The 16,641-nt window shown below is 42.2% G+C and overlaps 1 protein-coding gene and 1 pseudogene across 3 annotated transcripts in view; both read right to left on the reverse strand.

Annotated features, from left to right (window-relative positions):
* Nucleotides 1–374: 374 nt before the first annotated feature.
* Nucleotides 375–9,787, reverse strand: LOC139379277 (glucoside xylosyltransferase 1-like; annotated as a pseudogene).
* A 1,398-nt stretch (nucleotides 9,788–11,185) lies between these two features.
* The window catches only part of LOC139379642 (YY1-associated factor 2-like), a 30,161-nt gene continuing 24,705 nt past the window's right edge, over nucleotides 11,186–16,641 (reverse strand). The window contains exons 4-5 of one of the 3 annotated variants that reach the window (XR_011628401.1): nucleotides 12,009–13,195; nucleotides 11,186–11,906 (exon numbers count right to left, since the gene is read on the reverse strand). Coding sequence is in view for 1 of the 3 variants with exons in the window: in XM_071122452.1 (XP_070978553.1) it covers nucleotides 12,916–13,195 (280 nt within the window). In the remaining 2 variants the exon portion in view is untranslated. Of the gene's footprint in view, nucleotides 13,196–16,641 lie in introns of all 3 variants that reach the window. The other 2 variants (XR_011628402.1, XM_071122452.1) reach the window with 2 other exon arrangements.

The raw sequence follows: 16,641 nt of genomic DNA on the forward strand, positions 1-16,641 counted from the left end.
TACGGACGGCTTCATCCAGACCACATCTAATAAACCCTTCACAAACAAAATAACACACAAAGAGAAGTACTGGTTGTAACTATTTCTCAAGTAAACAAATTGACACAAAAACTAAAGAACGACAATAAACTGTCAACATCCAGAACTCACATTAATCTTATCTTAAAATAGAAAGGGGAAAGACTGCCATTGAAAAAAGGGCATTTTCAATCAAGCAAACTCCAAAACAGCTTCCTGTCTGTGCCTCCTTCTTCTCCCATGGCACTATGCTGTTCACATTATGGCTACAGTGTGCTCTAATGAACAGAACCCAGGCCACCACCTCTCTGAACATGACAACACTATAGGACAGCCTGGAGGCCCAGGACTTCAGACTACCGTCCATGTGGAGGCTGAGCATCTCTGTTGACGTTGGCCAGGCTGTGAGCCAGTCTCTTAGTGAACAGAACATGTGATTTACCACAGTATGAACGGGTCGTCTTCAACAGCTCTTCTTCCAGTGGGACCAGCAGAGAGCTCACAGGATCCTCCCTAAATGAGTACTGAGACATAGAGCATTCTGTTATCAAACAGGCACTACGTGAAGTCCACACTTCTAGATATCTACTGCAGCTGTGGCCAGAAATTCATTACATTTTAGTCATTTGGCAGAAGCTCTTATACAGAGCGTCTTACAATCAGTACAATTCACCATTTTACAATTCACATCATTGCCTGTTTTTAATGTGTGATCAAATAGACAGGGAGTGAAACATGTTTAATAGTTGTATAAAGCCTAAGAAAGACTTCCAACCTTTCTTTTCATTGGAATAAATGTCCATGAAGCTGCTGAGGTGATGTAGAGAGAGAAAAATCCCACCTTATTATCCTCCTCGGTCCAACTACAGACACAATCAGTCTTCTCTTCCCAATAATGGAAGTACCTTTACAGCTCTCACAGGAAATCAAAGGGGATGACTATTTTACGTCCTCTCGTTTGGTTTAGTCCCTGATATTGGGTTACTAAAAGTTAAGCCCCCCCCCTCCGCTCATGAAGCTCCATTTCCAATGTGTGTGTTGTTTTTATGAGGATGACGGAGCACTGTGCCAGTGGAGGCTCTACATGAACCATCAGCACTAAAACTTTACTGCTCTTTCCTGGGCCTTGGTTTTACTGTGGCTTTAATACTCTCACATATTATGTATGAGGTGTGTGTGTGTGTGTGTGTGTGTGTGTGTGTGTGTGTGTGTGTGTGTGTCAGGCGTACTGAGAGGCAAGGACGAAATATTGACCAGGCATCTTTCTGATGGACGCTCGACCCTTAGTTATAGGAAAGCAATACGAACCTGGACATTGATGATGTCATTAAACACATGCCCAGTGTCATCGATATCATTAAAACAACTGATCAGTTAGAACACATCCTGATGAGGAAATCTGTTTCGCTCACCACTAAAACGTGTGGAGATCTGCATAGACGTGGTCTGGACGCACAAACAAACATTTCCTTACACACCTAATACACAATCACTGAAAGACAATCACGTTGTTTTACCATCTGTAAACCCTTATCTGTGATCGTTGAGTTGACCTGTCGTATGGCATCGTAGACAACACTGATCTGTGATCGTTTAGCCTACCTGTCGTATGGCATCGTAGATGGCCCAGAAGGCAGGCTGAAATACTGCTCTGTGATCGTTTAGCCTACCTGTCGTATGGCATCGTAGATGGCCCAGAAGGCAGGCTGAAATACTGCTCTGTGATCGTTTAGTTGACCTGTCGTATGGCATCGTAGATGGCCCAGAAGGCAGGCTGAAATACTGCTCTGTGATCGTTTAGTTGACCTGTTGTATGGCATCGTAGATGGCCCAGAAGGCAGGCTGAAATACTGCTCTGTGATCGTTTAGCCTACCTGTCGTATGGCATCGTAGATGGCCCAGAAGGCAGACTGAAATACTGCTCTGTGATCGTTTAGTTGACCTGTCGTATGGCATCGTAGATGGCCCAGAAGGCGGGCTGAAATCCTGCTCTGTGATCGTTTAGTTGACCTGTCGTATGGCATCGTAGATGGCCCAGAAGGCAGGCTGAAATACTGCTATGTGATCGTTTAGCCTACCTGTCGTATGGCGTCGTAGACTACACTGATTCGTGATCGCTTAGTTTACCTGTCGTACGGCTTCGTAGACTACCCTGATCTGTGATCGCTTAGTTTACCTGTCGTACAGAGTCGTAGACTACACTGATCTGTGATCGCTTAGTTTACCTGTCGTACGGAGTCGTAGACTACACTGATCTATGATCACTTAGTTTACCTGTCGTACGGCTTCGTAGACTACACTGATCTGTGATTGTTTAGTTTACCTGTCGTACAGTGTCGTAGACTACACTGATCTGTGATCGTTTAGTTTACCTGTCGTACGGCGTCGTAGACTACACTGATCTGTGATCGTTTAGTTTACCTGTCGTACGGCGTCGTAGACTACACTGATCTGTGATCGTTTAGTTTACCTGTCGTACGGTGTCGTAGACTACACTGATCTGTGATCGTTTAGTTTACCTGTCGTACGGTGTCGTAGACTACACTGATCTGTGATCGTTTAGTTTACCTGTCGTACGGTGTCGTAGACTACACTGATCTGTGATCGTTTAGTTTACCTGTCGTACAGTGTCGTAGACTACACTGATCTGTGATCGTTTAGTTTACCTGTCGTACGGTGTCGTAGACTACACTGATCTGTGATTGTTTAGTTTACCTGTCGTACGGTGTCGTAGACTACACTGATCTGTGATCGTTTAGTTTACCTGTCGTACGGCGTCGTAGACTACACTGACCTGTGATCGTTTAGTTTACAGTGCCTTGCGAAAGTATTCGGCCCCCTTGAACTTTGCGACCTTTTGCCACATTTCAGGCTTCAAACATAAAGATATAAAACTGTATTTTTTTGTGAAGAATCAACAACAAGTGGGACACAATCATGAAGTGGAACGACATTTATTGGATATTTCAAACTTTTTTAACAAATCAAAAACTGAAAAATTGGGCGTGCAAAATTATTCAGCCCCTTTACTTTCAGTGCAGCAAACTCTCTCCAGAAGTTCAGTGAGGATCTCTGAATGATCCAATGTTGACCTAAATGACTAATGATGATAAATACAATCCACCTGTGTGTAATCAAGTCTCCGTATAAATGCACCTGCACTGTGATAGTCTCAGAGGTCCGTTAAAAGCGCAGAGAGCATCATGAAGAACAAGGAACACACCAGGCAGGTCCGAGATACTGTTGTGAAGAAGTTTAAAGCCGGATTTGGATACAAAAAGATTTCCCAAGCTTTAAACATCCCAAGGAGCACTGTGCAAGCGATAATATTGAAATGGAAGGAGTATCAGACCACTGCAAATCTACCAAGACCTGGCCGTCCCTCTAAACTTTCAGCTCATACAAGGAGAAGACTGATCAGAGATGCAGCCAAGAGGCCCATGATCACTCTGGATGAAATGCAGAGATCTACAGCTGAGGTGGGAGACTCTGTCCATAGGACAACAATCAGTCGTATATTGCACAAATCTGGCCTTTATGGAAGAGTGGCAAGAAGAAAGCCATTTCTTAAAGATATCCATAAAAAGTGTCGTTTAAAGTTTGCCACAAGCCACCTGGGAGACACACCAAACATGTGGAAGAAGGTGCTCTGGTCAGATGAAACCAAAATTGAACTTTTTGGCAACAATGCAAAACGTTATGTTTGGCGTAAAAGCAACACAGCTGAACACACCATCCCCACTGTCAAACATGGTGGTGGCAGCATCATGGTTTGGGCCTGCTTTTTTTCAGCAGGGACAGGGAAGATGGTTCAAATTGATGGGAAGATGGATGGAGCCAAATACAGGACCATTCTGGAAGAAAACCTGATGGAGTCTGCAAAAGACCTGAGACTGGGACGGAGATTTGTCTTCCAACAAGACAATGATCCAAAACATAAAGCAAAATCTACAATGGAATGGTTCAAAAATAAACATATCCAGGTGTTAGAATGGCCAAGTCAAAGTCCAGACCTGAATCCAATCGAGAATCTGTGGAAAGAACTGAAAACTGCTGTTCACAAATGCTCTCCATCCAACCTCACTGAGCTCGAGCTGTTTTGCAAGGAGGAATGGGAAAAAATGTCAGTCTCTCGATGTGCAAAACTGATAGAGACATACCCCAAGCGATTTACAGCTGTAATCGCAGCAAAAGGTGGCGCTACAAAGTATTAACTTAAGAGGGCTGAATAATTTTGCACGCCCAATTTGTCAGTTTTTGATTTGTTAAAAAAGTTTGAAATATCCAATAAATGTCGTTCCACTTCATGATTGTGTCCCACTTGTTGTTGATTCTTCACAAAAAAATACAGTTTTATATCTTTATGTTTGAAGCCTGAAATGTGGCAAAAGGTCGCAAAGTTCAAGGGGGCCGAATACTTTCGCAAGGCACTGTACCTGTCGTATGGCGTCGTAGACTACACTGATCTGTGATCGTTTAGTTTACCTGTCGTACGGCGTCGTAGACTACACTGATCTGTGATCGTTTAGTTTACCTGTCGTACGGCGTCGTAGACTACACTGATCTGTGATCGTTTAGTTTACCTGTCGTATGGCGTCGTAGACTACACTGATCTGTGATCGTTTAGTTTACCTGTCGTACGGCGTCGTAGACTACACTGATCTGTGATCGTTTAGTTTACCTGTCGTACGGTGTCGTAGACTACACTGACCTGTGATCGTTTAGTTTACCTGTCGTACCGTGTCGTAGACTACACTGATCTGTGATCGTTTAGTTTACCTGTCGTATGTTGTCGTAGACTACACTGATCTGTGATCGTTTAGTTTACCTGTCGTACGGCATCGTAGACTACACTGATCTGTGATCGTTTAGTTTACCTGTCGTACGGCATCGTAGACTACACTGATCTGTGATCGTTTAGTTTACCTGTCGTACGGCGTCGTAGACTACACTGATCTGTGATCGTTTAGTTTACCTGTCATACGGAGTCGTAGACTACACTGATCTGTGATCGTTTAGTTTACCTGTCGTATGGCGTCGTAGACGGCCCTGAAGGCAGGCTGTTTGAGGTCATGGTACACTCCTCTGTTCCCGTGCAGGATAAAGATACCCTCCTCCTCCGCGGAGCCACAGTTACTGCCGTAGATACAGTGGTCTGGACGGTAGTTCCAGTGGCAGGGGACTTCCAACAGACACTCTGGAGAGGGAGAGACAAGGGCTAGTTTAGAGGGGCACAAAGCCAATACGTCTGGTTGTCTTCTGGCCCTGGAGCTTAGTTGATCATCTCGACACACACCTTATTACCCAGGTAAACAATAAGACAAGACACTGCTGCCCTGCAAGGCTGGAGCTGGGATACCTGCCACAGCTATTACATTTAAAAGGTTCATGTTTCTAATCAAATCACATTTCATTTGTCACGTGCCGAATACAACAAGTGTAGTAGACATTGAAATGCTTACTTACAAGCATATAACCAACAATGCTTTAAAAAAGTGTTATAGAAAATAAAATGAACAAATAATTAAACAGCAGCAGTAAAATCATATTGAATGGTGTGTTAAACAGCTGTGTGTTGAGAGTTGAGTCTCTCCAAGGTTGGGCCTCCTTTCTAGGGAATTGTTCCTAGCCACCGTCCTTCTACATCTGCATTGCTTGCTGTTTGGGGTTTTAGGCTGGGTTTCTGTACAGCACTTTGAGATATCAGCTGATGTAAGAAGGGCTTTATAAATGAATTTGATTTGATGTTTCTACTATAACAACCATATACACTGGTATATGACTATATGTAATGTGTCTCATCATGTGGTGTAATAAGGGAGGTACTGAGCTGTGAGTCTCACCAGGGTTGTGATGGAAGATGATGTTGAGCAGGTCCTGGTCTCCCCAGGTCATGTTTAGTTTATATTTCTGCAGCAGGGGCATCAGCAGCTCCTCCCACCTCAGACCCACTGACGTCATGTCATTCTGATCACACAGAACAGGACAGAGGGTGTGTTACATTGTGGAAAACAAGCTAAGTGTCAAATCAAAGTGCCTGTGCAAACATCTTAAATTATGATGTTTGTTTGTCATTCATTCAACAAGGATACATTTATTGCAGAAAATCTCGATTCTCCCATCTCTGGATGACATTATATCTGAATATATTGCAATGGGGACCTCTGCTGGTCAAAGTTTATATTACATCTGACTGTATTGCAATGGTGACCTCTGCTGGTCGAAGTTTATATTACCCCTGAATGTATTGCAATGGTGACCTCTGCTGGTCAAAGTTTATATTACCTTGAAGTATGTGGCCCTGATGCGTGTCATGTTCATGAGCATGACTCCAGAGTTGATGCCCGTCCTGCCATAGTAGGGGTGGCGGGCGAAGCGGCTGTACCAGGCGATGCGTGGCTCCTCGTGCTCCGGCGCCATGGCGGCCAGCTGGGTAGCGTTGAAGTGAGCTAGCAGGGACCACAGAGCGTCTACAGGCTGGAGGAACAAGATGTCCGAGTCCACGTAGACTAGAGAATCCACCTCCTTTAGGATGAGCTGGGGAACAGAAACAGAGGTTAGAGATCAGGAACAAGATGTCTGAGTCCACCTCCTTTAGGATCAACTGAAGACAAGAGAGAATCAGAAACAGACAACCCATTTAGCAGTGTACACATGTACAGTAACATTTTTACTCCAAGATATTATTCTGAGGCCATGGAAACCATCATCACGCTAATATTTAATTAAACAAAATGGAATTTCTCCAGCTACGAAACTCACAGGCAGGAATAGTCTCTGAGAAGCACATGGTTTGAAGAGCTTCTTCCACTCTCCAGCATTCTCACGGGGGAAGGTGATGGGGTACAGAGTGTAGTTAAACCTGGAACGGAATGAACCTGGCCACGACTCTAACTAAACACAGAACAAAGCAAACAGACAAGTGTTATTACACAGAGGTTTTAAAAAGAGGTAAATACTCAGTTTATAGACAGGATAGATAACCTCTAGGCCACGGAGGTCTGAGTGTCGGCAGGTTTTCGCTCCTCCGTTGTACTTGATTGACGAATTCAGGTCACTAATTAGTAAGGAACTCCCCACACCTGGTTGTCTAGGCCTTAATTGAAAGGAAAAAACAAAAACCTGCAGAACCTGGGCCCTCCATGGAGTTAGTTTTACACCCCTGGTCTAGGTTATACACTGAGTACACCAAACATGAGGAACACCTTCCCAATATTGAGTTACATCCCCCTTTTCCCTCAGAACAGCCTCAATTTGTCAGGGAATGGACTCTAAGAGGTGTGGAAAGCGTTCCACAGGGAGGCTGGCCCACGTTGACTCCAATGCTTCCCACAGTTGTGTCAAGTTGGCTGGATGTCCTTTTGGTGGTGGATCATTCTTGATATACACAGGAAACTGTTTAGCGTTTTAATTTGATTTATTTAACCTTCATTTAACTAGGCAAGTCATTTAAAAACAAATTCTTATTTTACAATGACGGCCTACCCCGGCCAAACCCTCCCCTAACCTGGACGACGCTGGGCCAATTGTGTGCTGCCCTATGGGACTCCCGATCAGTCGGTTGTGATACAGCCTGGGATCGAACCAGGGTCTGTAGTGACGCCTCTAGCACTGAGATGCAGTGCCTTAGACCGCTGCGCCACTCGGGAGCCGTAAGCTCATCATATTAGCATTGCGGTTCTTAACACAAACCAGTACGCCTGGCATCTACTACCGTTCCCAATTCAAAAGGCACTTCAATCTTTTGTCTAGCCCATTCACCCTCTGAAGGCCACATATACACAATTCATGTCTCAATGCTTAAAAATCCTTCTTTAACCTGTCTCCTCACCTTCATCTACACTGATTGAAGTGGCTTTAACAGGTGACATCAACAAGGGATCATAGCTTTCACCTGGATTCACCTGGTCAGTCTGTTATGGAAAGAGCAGCTGTTCAGTGTTTTCTATTCTGTGTGTATCATGTACACTGGACCAAATGGGACTTTATTGAAGCCTATATGTTAGAGTTGTGATGTAGATGCTATTACATTATCATAGTAGGACATGATATTACAACGTCATTATCACATCTCATTACTACCACATTATTATGCTTCCAATCACAGGCTATAGGCCTTGTAGTGCATCCAGTCCAACTCACAGCTTCTATAAAGCTGGCGTGCAGCTGGTCTTCAGCGAAGATGTGTAGGCACAGTGGTTTGATGCTGAGCATAACAGCAGACTTCAGCATGGTGAGAGTCTCCTCTAGTCTCTGTCCGCAGGCCACGACAGCCAGGTGCATGGCTGCAGCCGTCCTCACATGGCCCTCTGCTTTCCTCATGATGTACCTGCCAATAAAGACAAGTATGCTACAGTCAAACCAACGTTTGTTTCATTTAAAAGGTTAAAACCTTTGTCAATGATTTGTGCCAGGTTCACCAACTGGTTCGGAGGATTTGAAAAGGCTATTCTTCTCCTCTCATCACACAGCAATCCAGATGCCTGTCACCGCCAGCTAAACCTGACAGCCGACAGAGATCCCTTGCTTGACTGAAGAGAGACAAAGCAGCAAGGTGAGCATTTAAAAGTTGTTGTAGGAGAGAAGGGGGTGTGTTCGTCTAGGCAACCGGATTATCTTGTTTGTCATTCACACTAGTTTGTTGACTGTAACAAACTGTTAAAGGCCATAAGCACCCGTTTAATTGCATATCCTGTTGCTTAGCAATCCAGCAGAGACCACTGAAGTTGGCCAACAGATATTTAACTTCCATTTCAACAACTGCACTCTGTTTTCCTGTTATTATTATTATTATTATTATTATTCAGTGGTAATGCTTTTCTGTTGTAGACTACCGACTCATGCCCACATGTGTTTGTCTCAAAACATCTGTAACTAGTATTTATTTTTATTTAACCTTTATTTAACTAGGCAAGTCAGTTAATTAAGAATACTTTCGTATTTACAATGTCGGTCCCCTAGTAGGTCAGCCAGCACCACCACAAAGTGTTGGTCAAAAGGGTGAAGGAAAACCAATCAGCTATGAAAATAAATCTCTTGATGTTGTGGAAATAACTCAACAGTCAAGTCACGAAGAAATACATGTTATTGAACCTCCATGCGCGCTAGTGAACCTAATTCAACCAGTCAACTTTCCCGCAGAAAAATGCGTATGTTTCTTTATTACAGGTACATACACGCTATATTGAGCTTGTTTCGCTATATTGAGCTTGTTTCGCTATATTTACATTTCTTTGCGAGAAGCAATTGATCCTAATGTTGTTGTTTGGGCTGGAACTGCAAGTACACAGTGTCCATGACCATAGTGAACGTGGGAAGGATGCAGAAAGTTAACCAGAGGAATTGTTACAATTAGTCTTGTCGCAGTATATTTGTTGATACTGATACTATTGTGGAGACACATCTGTCAATGGTGCACATTCCAATACATTACTTGCAGAGGAAATATTTGTTCACCAAGAAAGTTATGCATTCGTTTAGTTTGAAGCCTTTTGAAGTGTATTACAATCTAGCTATATAATAAGCAGTGTAACTATCAGCCAGTGTACCAGTGTTGATCGCCTGGTTCTGCTTCGTCTGGGCCTCGCCTGGTTTCTTGTCCAATGTCGCTTCGCTTAGAGGCCGCGGCTCGATGGAGGAAAGTCTTCTCACCCAGTCCTCCTCCTCCTCCGACCGACAGATCTGAATAAAATAGTTTACTATACACGTACAAGGCCGAGAACACGGCAAACAACATGCACACGAGGAATGCACGAATGTAGCGGCGCATTATTAAAAGTAAAAGCGCTTTCAGAACTCGAAGTCATGACACAGAACGAAGCTGGCTGCTACCATTCACACTGCAGGCAAGACACTGTTCTGTGAGAACCATTGGGGGAAGGGAGGGGTATAAATAACAGTGAATCCCTTTCCCGGTCTGTGTGTGACTCTGAGAAGTAGGCTACACAATAAATATACTTTTCAAAACCACATTCATGAGGAAATATTAGAGCATCCTTCTGATATTACTGATATGTTTTAATTGTCGACCTATAATAAACGAAACTGCATTGTATTTGATGTGGGTTAGAGGTTATCCACTAGATGGCGCTATCGGTATGTAAAAAGGCTGGCTTTTCATCCTCGGTAGCCACCGGAGGGCCAGACAAAGGAAAGATCTACTCTGCGCCTTCAGAAAGTATTCACACCCCTAGACTTTTTCCACATTTTGTTGTGTTACAGCCTGAATTTAAAATGGATTAAATTGAGATGTTGTGTCACTGGCCCACACACAATACCCCACAATGTCAAAGTGGAATTTAAAAAATTAAAGCTAAAATGTCTTGAGTCAATAAGTATTCAACCACCCTGTTATGACAAGCCTAAATCAGTTCGGGAGGAAAAAATGTGTTTAACAAGTCATCTAATAAGTTGCATGGACTCACTCTGTGTGCAATAACAGTTGTTAACATGATTTTTGAATGACTACCTCATCTCTGAACCCGACACATACAATTATCTGAAAGGTCCCTCAGTCAAGCAGTGAATTTCAAACACAGATTCAACCATAAAGTTTAGGGAGGTTTTCCAGTGCCTCACAAAGAAGGGCACCTATTGGTAGATGGGTAAACAATCAAATAAAAAAACAGAAATGTAATATCCCTTTGAGCATGGTGAAGTTATTAATTACACTTTGGATGGTGTGTCAATACACCCAGTCACTACACAGATGTAGGCCTCCTTCCTAACTCAGTCGCCAGAGAGGAAGAAATGGGATTCTAACATGTATTGACTCAGGGGGTTGAATATTTATCTAGATCGTTGACAACAAAAAAAATACAATTTCATCCATTTTAATCCCACTTTGTAACAAAATGAGGAAAAAGTCAAGGTGTGTGAATACTGTACATCAGGCCAATTGTGTCGGTCAAACACTGTGGCTAGAATTGCTTTCACTACTTACCCATTATTGTTCATCAATGACCATCCAAACATACGTTCCCTAGAACCCTGGTTCATATCCAGGACAAGCTGTTAAAAGTCTAGAACCCTGGTTCATATCCAGGACAAGCTGTTAAAAGTCTAGAACCCTGGTTCATATCCAGGACAAGCTGTTAAAAGTCTAGAACCCTGTTGTTATAGAAACACGAACAACAGACAGAAAGCAGAACTCTTTTCCAATACATAATGCCATTATTTATATCTTTCTTTATAGACATTGAACCATGTAATCAACCAAGTCGTCCATACATTTCTAAACAGCAAAGCTTGGTAGAAACGAAAACAAAGGATAGAAAATGTAACAGTGAATGTTGTGATACAGTATGATCAACCATTTGAGGTGGTGTTAAAACGGACACAATTCAAAAACAGACGCTGTTTTGAAGAACATTTTCTCATGAATGATAAAACCACACCAGGTCCCGGCTGATGTGAGTCAATGACAATACAATTCAGTCTCCAACACATTCAATCAATAAATGACACTTTACAACTGAGAGACAAGTACCAAAAGAGAGCCCATAGGTTTTCCATCCTCTCCACATGTACCTCATGTTTTCTCCCATAATGCAACACAAACTGAAGAACTCTGAACCATAATCATCATGTCACGACAGTTGTCATTGGACAGGAGGTTGGAAGTTCCGATGTTGACATGGATACGAACACTGACGTGATGTTATAACACATTAAAACAGAGCTGTACAATGGGCTAAGATCAGCTAAATGTAATGACATTACTTCATGTTTAGAACACAGGTTTCAAAAAATACTTTTTAAAAGTCAGTTAAATTGGCCTAAAGTTAATCAGATAAATTTCATTAAAACAAGACTTCAGATTGTGGTGTTTTTTTTTGTCCAAAAGCAAACCACAACTCAAGGTTGGTAGCAGTAGTGCTAGCTATAAACTGTAGCTGCTAAATGTGTTGATCTAGCTATAAACTGTAGCTGCTAAATGTGTTGATCTAGCTGTAACCTGTAGCTGCTAAATGTGTTGATCTAGCTGTAACCTGTAGCTGCTAAATGTGTTGATCTAGCTATAAACTGTTGCTGCTAAATGTGTTGATCTAGCTGTAACCTGTAGCTGCTAAATGTGTTGATCTAGCTGTAACCTGTAGCTGCTAAATGTGTTGATCTAGCTATAAACTGTTGCTGCTAAATGTGTTGATCTAGCTGTAACCTGTAGCTGCTAAATGTGTTGATCTAGCTGTAACCTGTAGCTGCTAAATGTGTTGATCTAGCTGTAACCTGTAGCTGCTAAATGTGTTGATCTAGCTGTAGCCTGTAGCTGCTAAATGTGTTGATCTAGCTGTAACCTGTAGCTGCTAAATGTGTTGATCTGGCTGTAACCTGTAGCTGCTAAATGTGTTGATCTAGCTGTAACCTGTAGCTGCTAAATGTGTTGATCTAGCTGTAACCTGTAGCTGCTAAATGTGTTGATCTAGCTGTAACCTGTAGCTGCTAAATGTGTTGATCTAGCTGTAACCTGTAGCTAGTACTACAGTAAATGTGCAAGTCCAGAGATAACATTACATATCAGAGTTGAGGACAGAGGAGTGAGGTTAGAGTGGCCTATGTTAAGCCATGAGTAGTCATAGCCAAGGTCTAGGGGTCGGGGATCCAGGCCAAGGTCTAGGGGTTGGGGGTCCAGGCCAAGGTCTAGGGGTTGGGGATCCAGGCCAAGGTCTCAGTGTCGGGGATCCAGGCCAAGGTCTAGGGGTTGGGGATCCAGGCCAAGGTCTAGGGGTTGGGGATCCAGGCCAAGGTCTGGGTGTCGGGGATCCAGGCCAAGGTCTAGGGGTTGGGGATCCAGGCCAAGGTCTAGGGGTTGGAGGTCTGAGGGTCTGTTGGGCTAGGAGTTTGGTGGTCCAGGGCCTCCAACTTGGGGAGGGGGGCTGGGGTTCCAATTGGGGTGGTCTAGTGGGACTCTGTCCCGACTAAGAAGCCCTCTCCCCGGGGTGAAGATGACCGTGAGACCCCTCTCTCAGTGTTGTTGTCTGAGCTGGAGCCACTGTGGTGTTCTGCAGACACAGACACAGTGCTGGAGGGGGTGGTAGAGGTGGGGGGTGTAGTGGTGGTGGTGGAGGAGGGGGGAGGTTTGGTTTTCTCCTTAAAGTCTGTGATGATGACAGTCAGGTCTCCAACCGTGACCTCTAGGTGCTGAGCGCTGCTCCTGTCAATGTTTTTTAACCTGGGCCTGATGGAGGGAGAAGAGACAGATGGATGTTATAAGCCTTTGACAGAGAGAGAGAGGATAGGGGTAAACCACACAAACTGGAGCGCTTATGAAATATGTGGAAACCATATACAGTTGAAGTCGGAAGTTTACATCCACCTTAGCCAAGTACATTTAAACTCAGTTTTTCACAATTCCTGACATTTAATCCTTGTAAAAATTCCACGTTTTAGGTAAATTAGAATCACCACTTTATTTTAAGAATGTGAAATGTCAGAATAATAGTAGAGAGAATGATTTATTTCAGCTTTAATTTCTTTCATCACATTCCCAGTGGGTCAGAAGTTTACATACACTCAATTAGTATTTGGTAGCTTTGCATTTAAATTGTTGAACTTGGGTCAAACGTTTCAGGTAGCCTTCCACAATCTTCCCACAATAAGTTGGGTGAATTTTGGCCCATTCCTTCTGACAGAGCTGGTGTAACTGAGTCAGGTTTGTAGGCCTCCTTGCTCGCACACGCTTGTTCAGTTATGCCCACAAATTTTCTATGGGATGGAGGTCAGGGCTTTATGACGGCCACTCCAATACCTTGACTTTGTTGTTCTTAAGCCATTTTGCCACAACTTTGGAAGTATGCTTGGGGTCATTGTCCATTTAGAAGACCCATTTGCGACCAAGCTTCAACTTCCTGACTGATGTCTTGAGATGTTGCTTCAATATATCCACATAATTCTCCTGCCTCATGATGCTATCTATTTTGTGAAGTGCACCAGTCCCTCCTGCAGCAAAGCACCCCCACAACATGATGCTGCCACCCCCGTGCTTCACGGTTGGGATGGTGTTCTTCGGCTTCCCCCTTTTTCCTCCAAACATAACGATGGTCATTCTGGCCAAACAGTTCTAATTTCCTTTCATCAGACCAGAGGACATTTCTCCAAAAAGTACGATCTTTGTCCCCATGTGCAGTTGCAAACGGTAGTCTGGCTTTTGTATGGCGTGTTTGGAGCAGTGGCTTCTTCCTTGCTGAGCGGCCTTTCAGGCTATGTCGATATAAAACTTGTTTTACTGTGGATATAGATACTTTTGTACCAGTTTCCTCCAGCATCTTCACAAGGTATTGCTGTTGTTCTGGGATTGATTTGCACTTTTCGCACCAAAGTACATTCATCTCTAGGAGACAGAACGCCTCTCCTTCCTGAGCGGTATGACGGCTGCGTGGTCCCATGGTGTTTATACTTGTGTACTATTGTTTGTACAGATGAACGTGGTACCTTCAGGCATTTGGAAATTGCTCCCAAGGATGAACCAGACTTGTGGAGGTCCACACATTTTTTTCTGAGGTCCTGGCTGATTTCTTTTGATTTTCCCATGATGTCATGCAGAGTCATTGAGTTTGAAGGTAGGCCTTGAAATACTTCTACATGCACACCTCCAATTGACTCAAATGGTGTCAATTAACCTATCAGAAGCTTCTAAAGCCATGACATCACTTTCTGGAATTTTCCAAGCTGTTTAAAGGCAGAGTCAACTTAGTGTATCAAAACTTCTGACCCACTGGAATTGTGATACAGTGAATTATAAATGAAATAATCGGTCTGTAAACAATTTTTGTAAAAATTATGTGTCATGCACAAAGTAGATGTCCTAACCAACTTGCCAAAACTATAGTTTGTTAACAAGACATTTGTGGATTGAGTTTTAATGACTTCAACCTAAGTGTACGTAAACTTCAGACTTCAACTGTACCTTTCTACTATCATACTACTTTGATACTGCTACACTGACACTAATAATACTAGTAATAATCCCACTATCATACTAATAATAAACACTATCATGCTGATACTACTATTAATCACACTATCATACTACTAAACACTATCATGCTGATACTAATCACACTATCATGCTGATACTAATCACACTATCATGCTACTAAACACTATCATGCTGATACTAATCACACTATCATGCTACTACTAATCACACTATCATGCTACTACTAATCACACTATCATACTACTAAACACTATCATGCTGATACTAATCACACTATCATGCTACTACTAATCACACTATCATGCTACAACTAATCACACTATCATGCGATTACTATTCACACTATCATACTACTACTACTAAACACTATCATGCTGATACTAATCACACTATCATGCTGATACTAATCACACTACCATGCTGACACTAATCACACTATCATGCTGACACTAATTAATCACACTATCATACTACTACTACTAAACACTATCATGCTGACACTAATCACACTATCATGCTGACACTAATCACACTATCATGCTGACACTAATCACACTATCATGCTACTACTACTAATCCCACCATACTACTATTAATCCCACCATACTACTACTACTACTACTACTCACACTATCATACTACTACTACTAATCACTATCATACTACTACTTATCACACTATCATACTACTACTAATCACACTATCATACTACCACTAATCACACTATCATACTACTACTACTACTAATCACACTATCATACTACTACTACCAATCACACTATCATACTACTACTACTAATCATACTATCATCATACTACTACTACTACTAATCACACTATCATCATACTACTACTACTACTAATCACACTATCATCATACTACTACTACTACTAATCACACTATCATAATACTACTACTACAACTAAACACAATCATACTGCTACTACTAATCACACTATCATGCTGATACTAATCACACTATCACACTCCTACTACTATCATACTACTACTACTACTACTAATCACACTACTACTACTAATCACACTATCATACTACTACTACTATCATACTACTACTACTACTACTAATCACACTACTACTACTAATCACACTATCATACTACTACTACTAATCACACTATAATACTACTACTAATCACACTATCATACTACTACTACTAATCACACTATCATACTACTACTACTACTAATCACACTATCACACTCCTACTACTATCATACTACTACTACTACTACTAATCACACTACTACTACTAATCACACTATCATACTACTACTACAAATCACACTATCATACTACTACTACTACTACTACTAATCACACTATCATACTACTACTACTAATCACACTATCATACTACTACTACTACTAATCACACTATCACACTACTACTAATCACTATCATACTACTACTAATCACACTATCATACTACTACTAATCACACTATCATCATACTACTACTACTACTAATCACACTATCATCATACTACTACTACTACTAATCACACTATCATACTACTACTACTAATCACACTATCATCATACTACAACTACTACTAATCACACTATCATAATACTACTACTACTAAACACAATCATACTGCTACTACTAATCACACTATCATGCTGATACTAATCACACTATCACACTCCTACTACTA

This window comes from Oncorhynchus clarkii, chromosome 21, assembly GCF_045791955.1.
Source record: "Oncorhynchus clarkii lewisi isolate Uvic-CL-2024 chromosome 21, UVic_Ocla_1.0, whole genome shotgun sequence".
Lineage (NCBI taxonomy): Eukaryota > Metazoa > Chordata > Actinopteri > Salmoniformes > Salmonidae > Oncorhynchus > Oncorhynchus clarkii.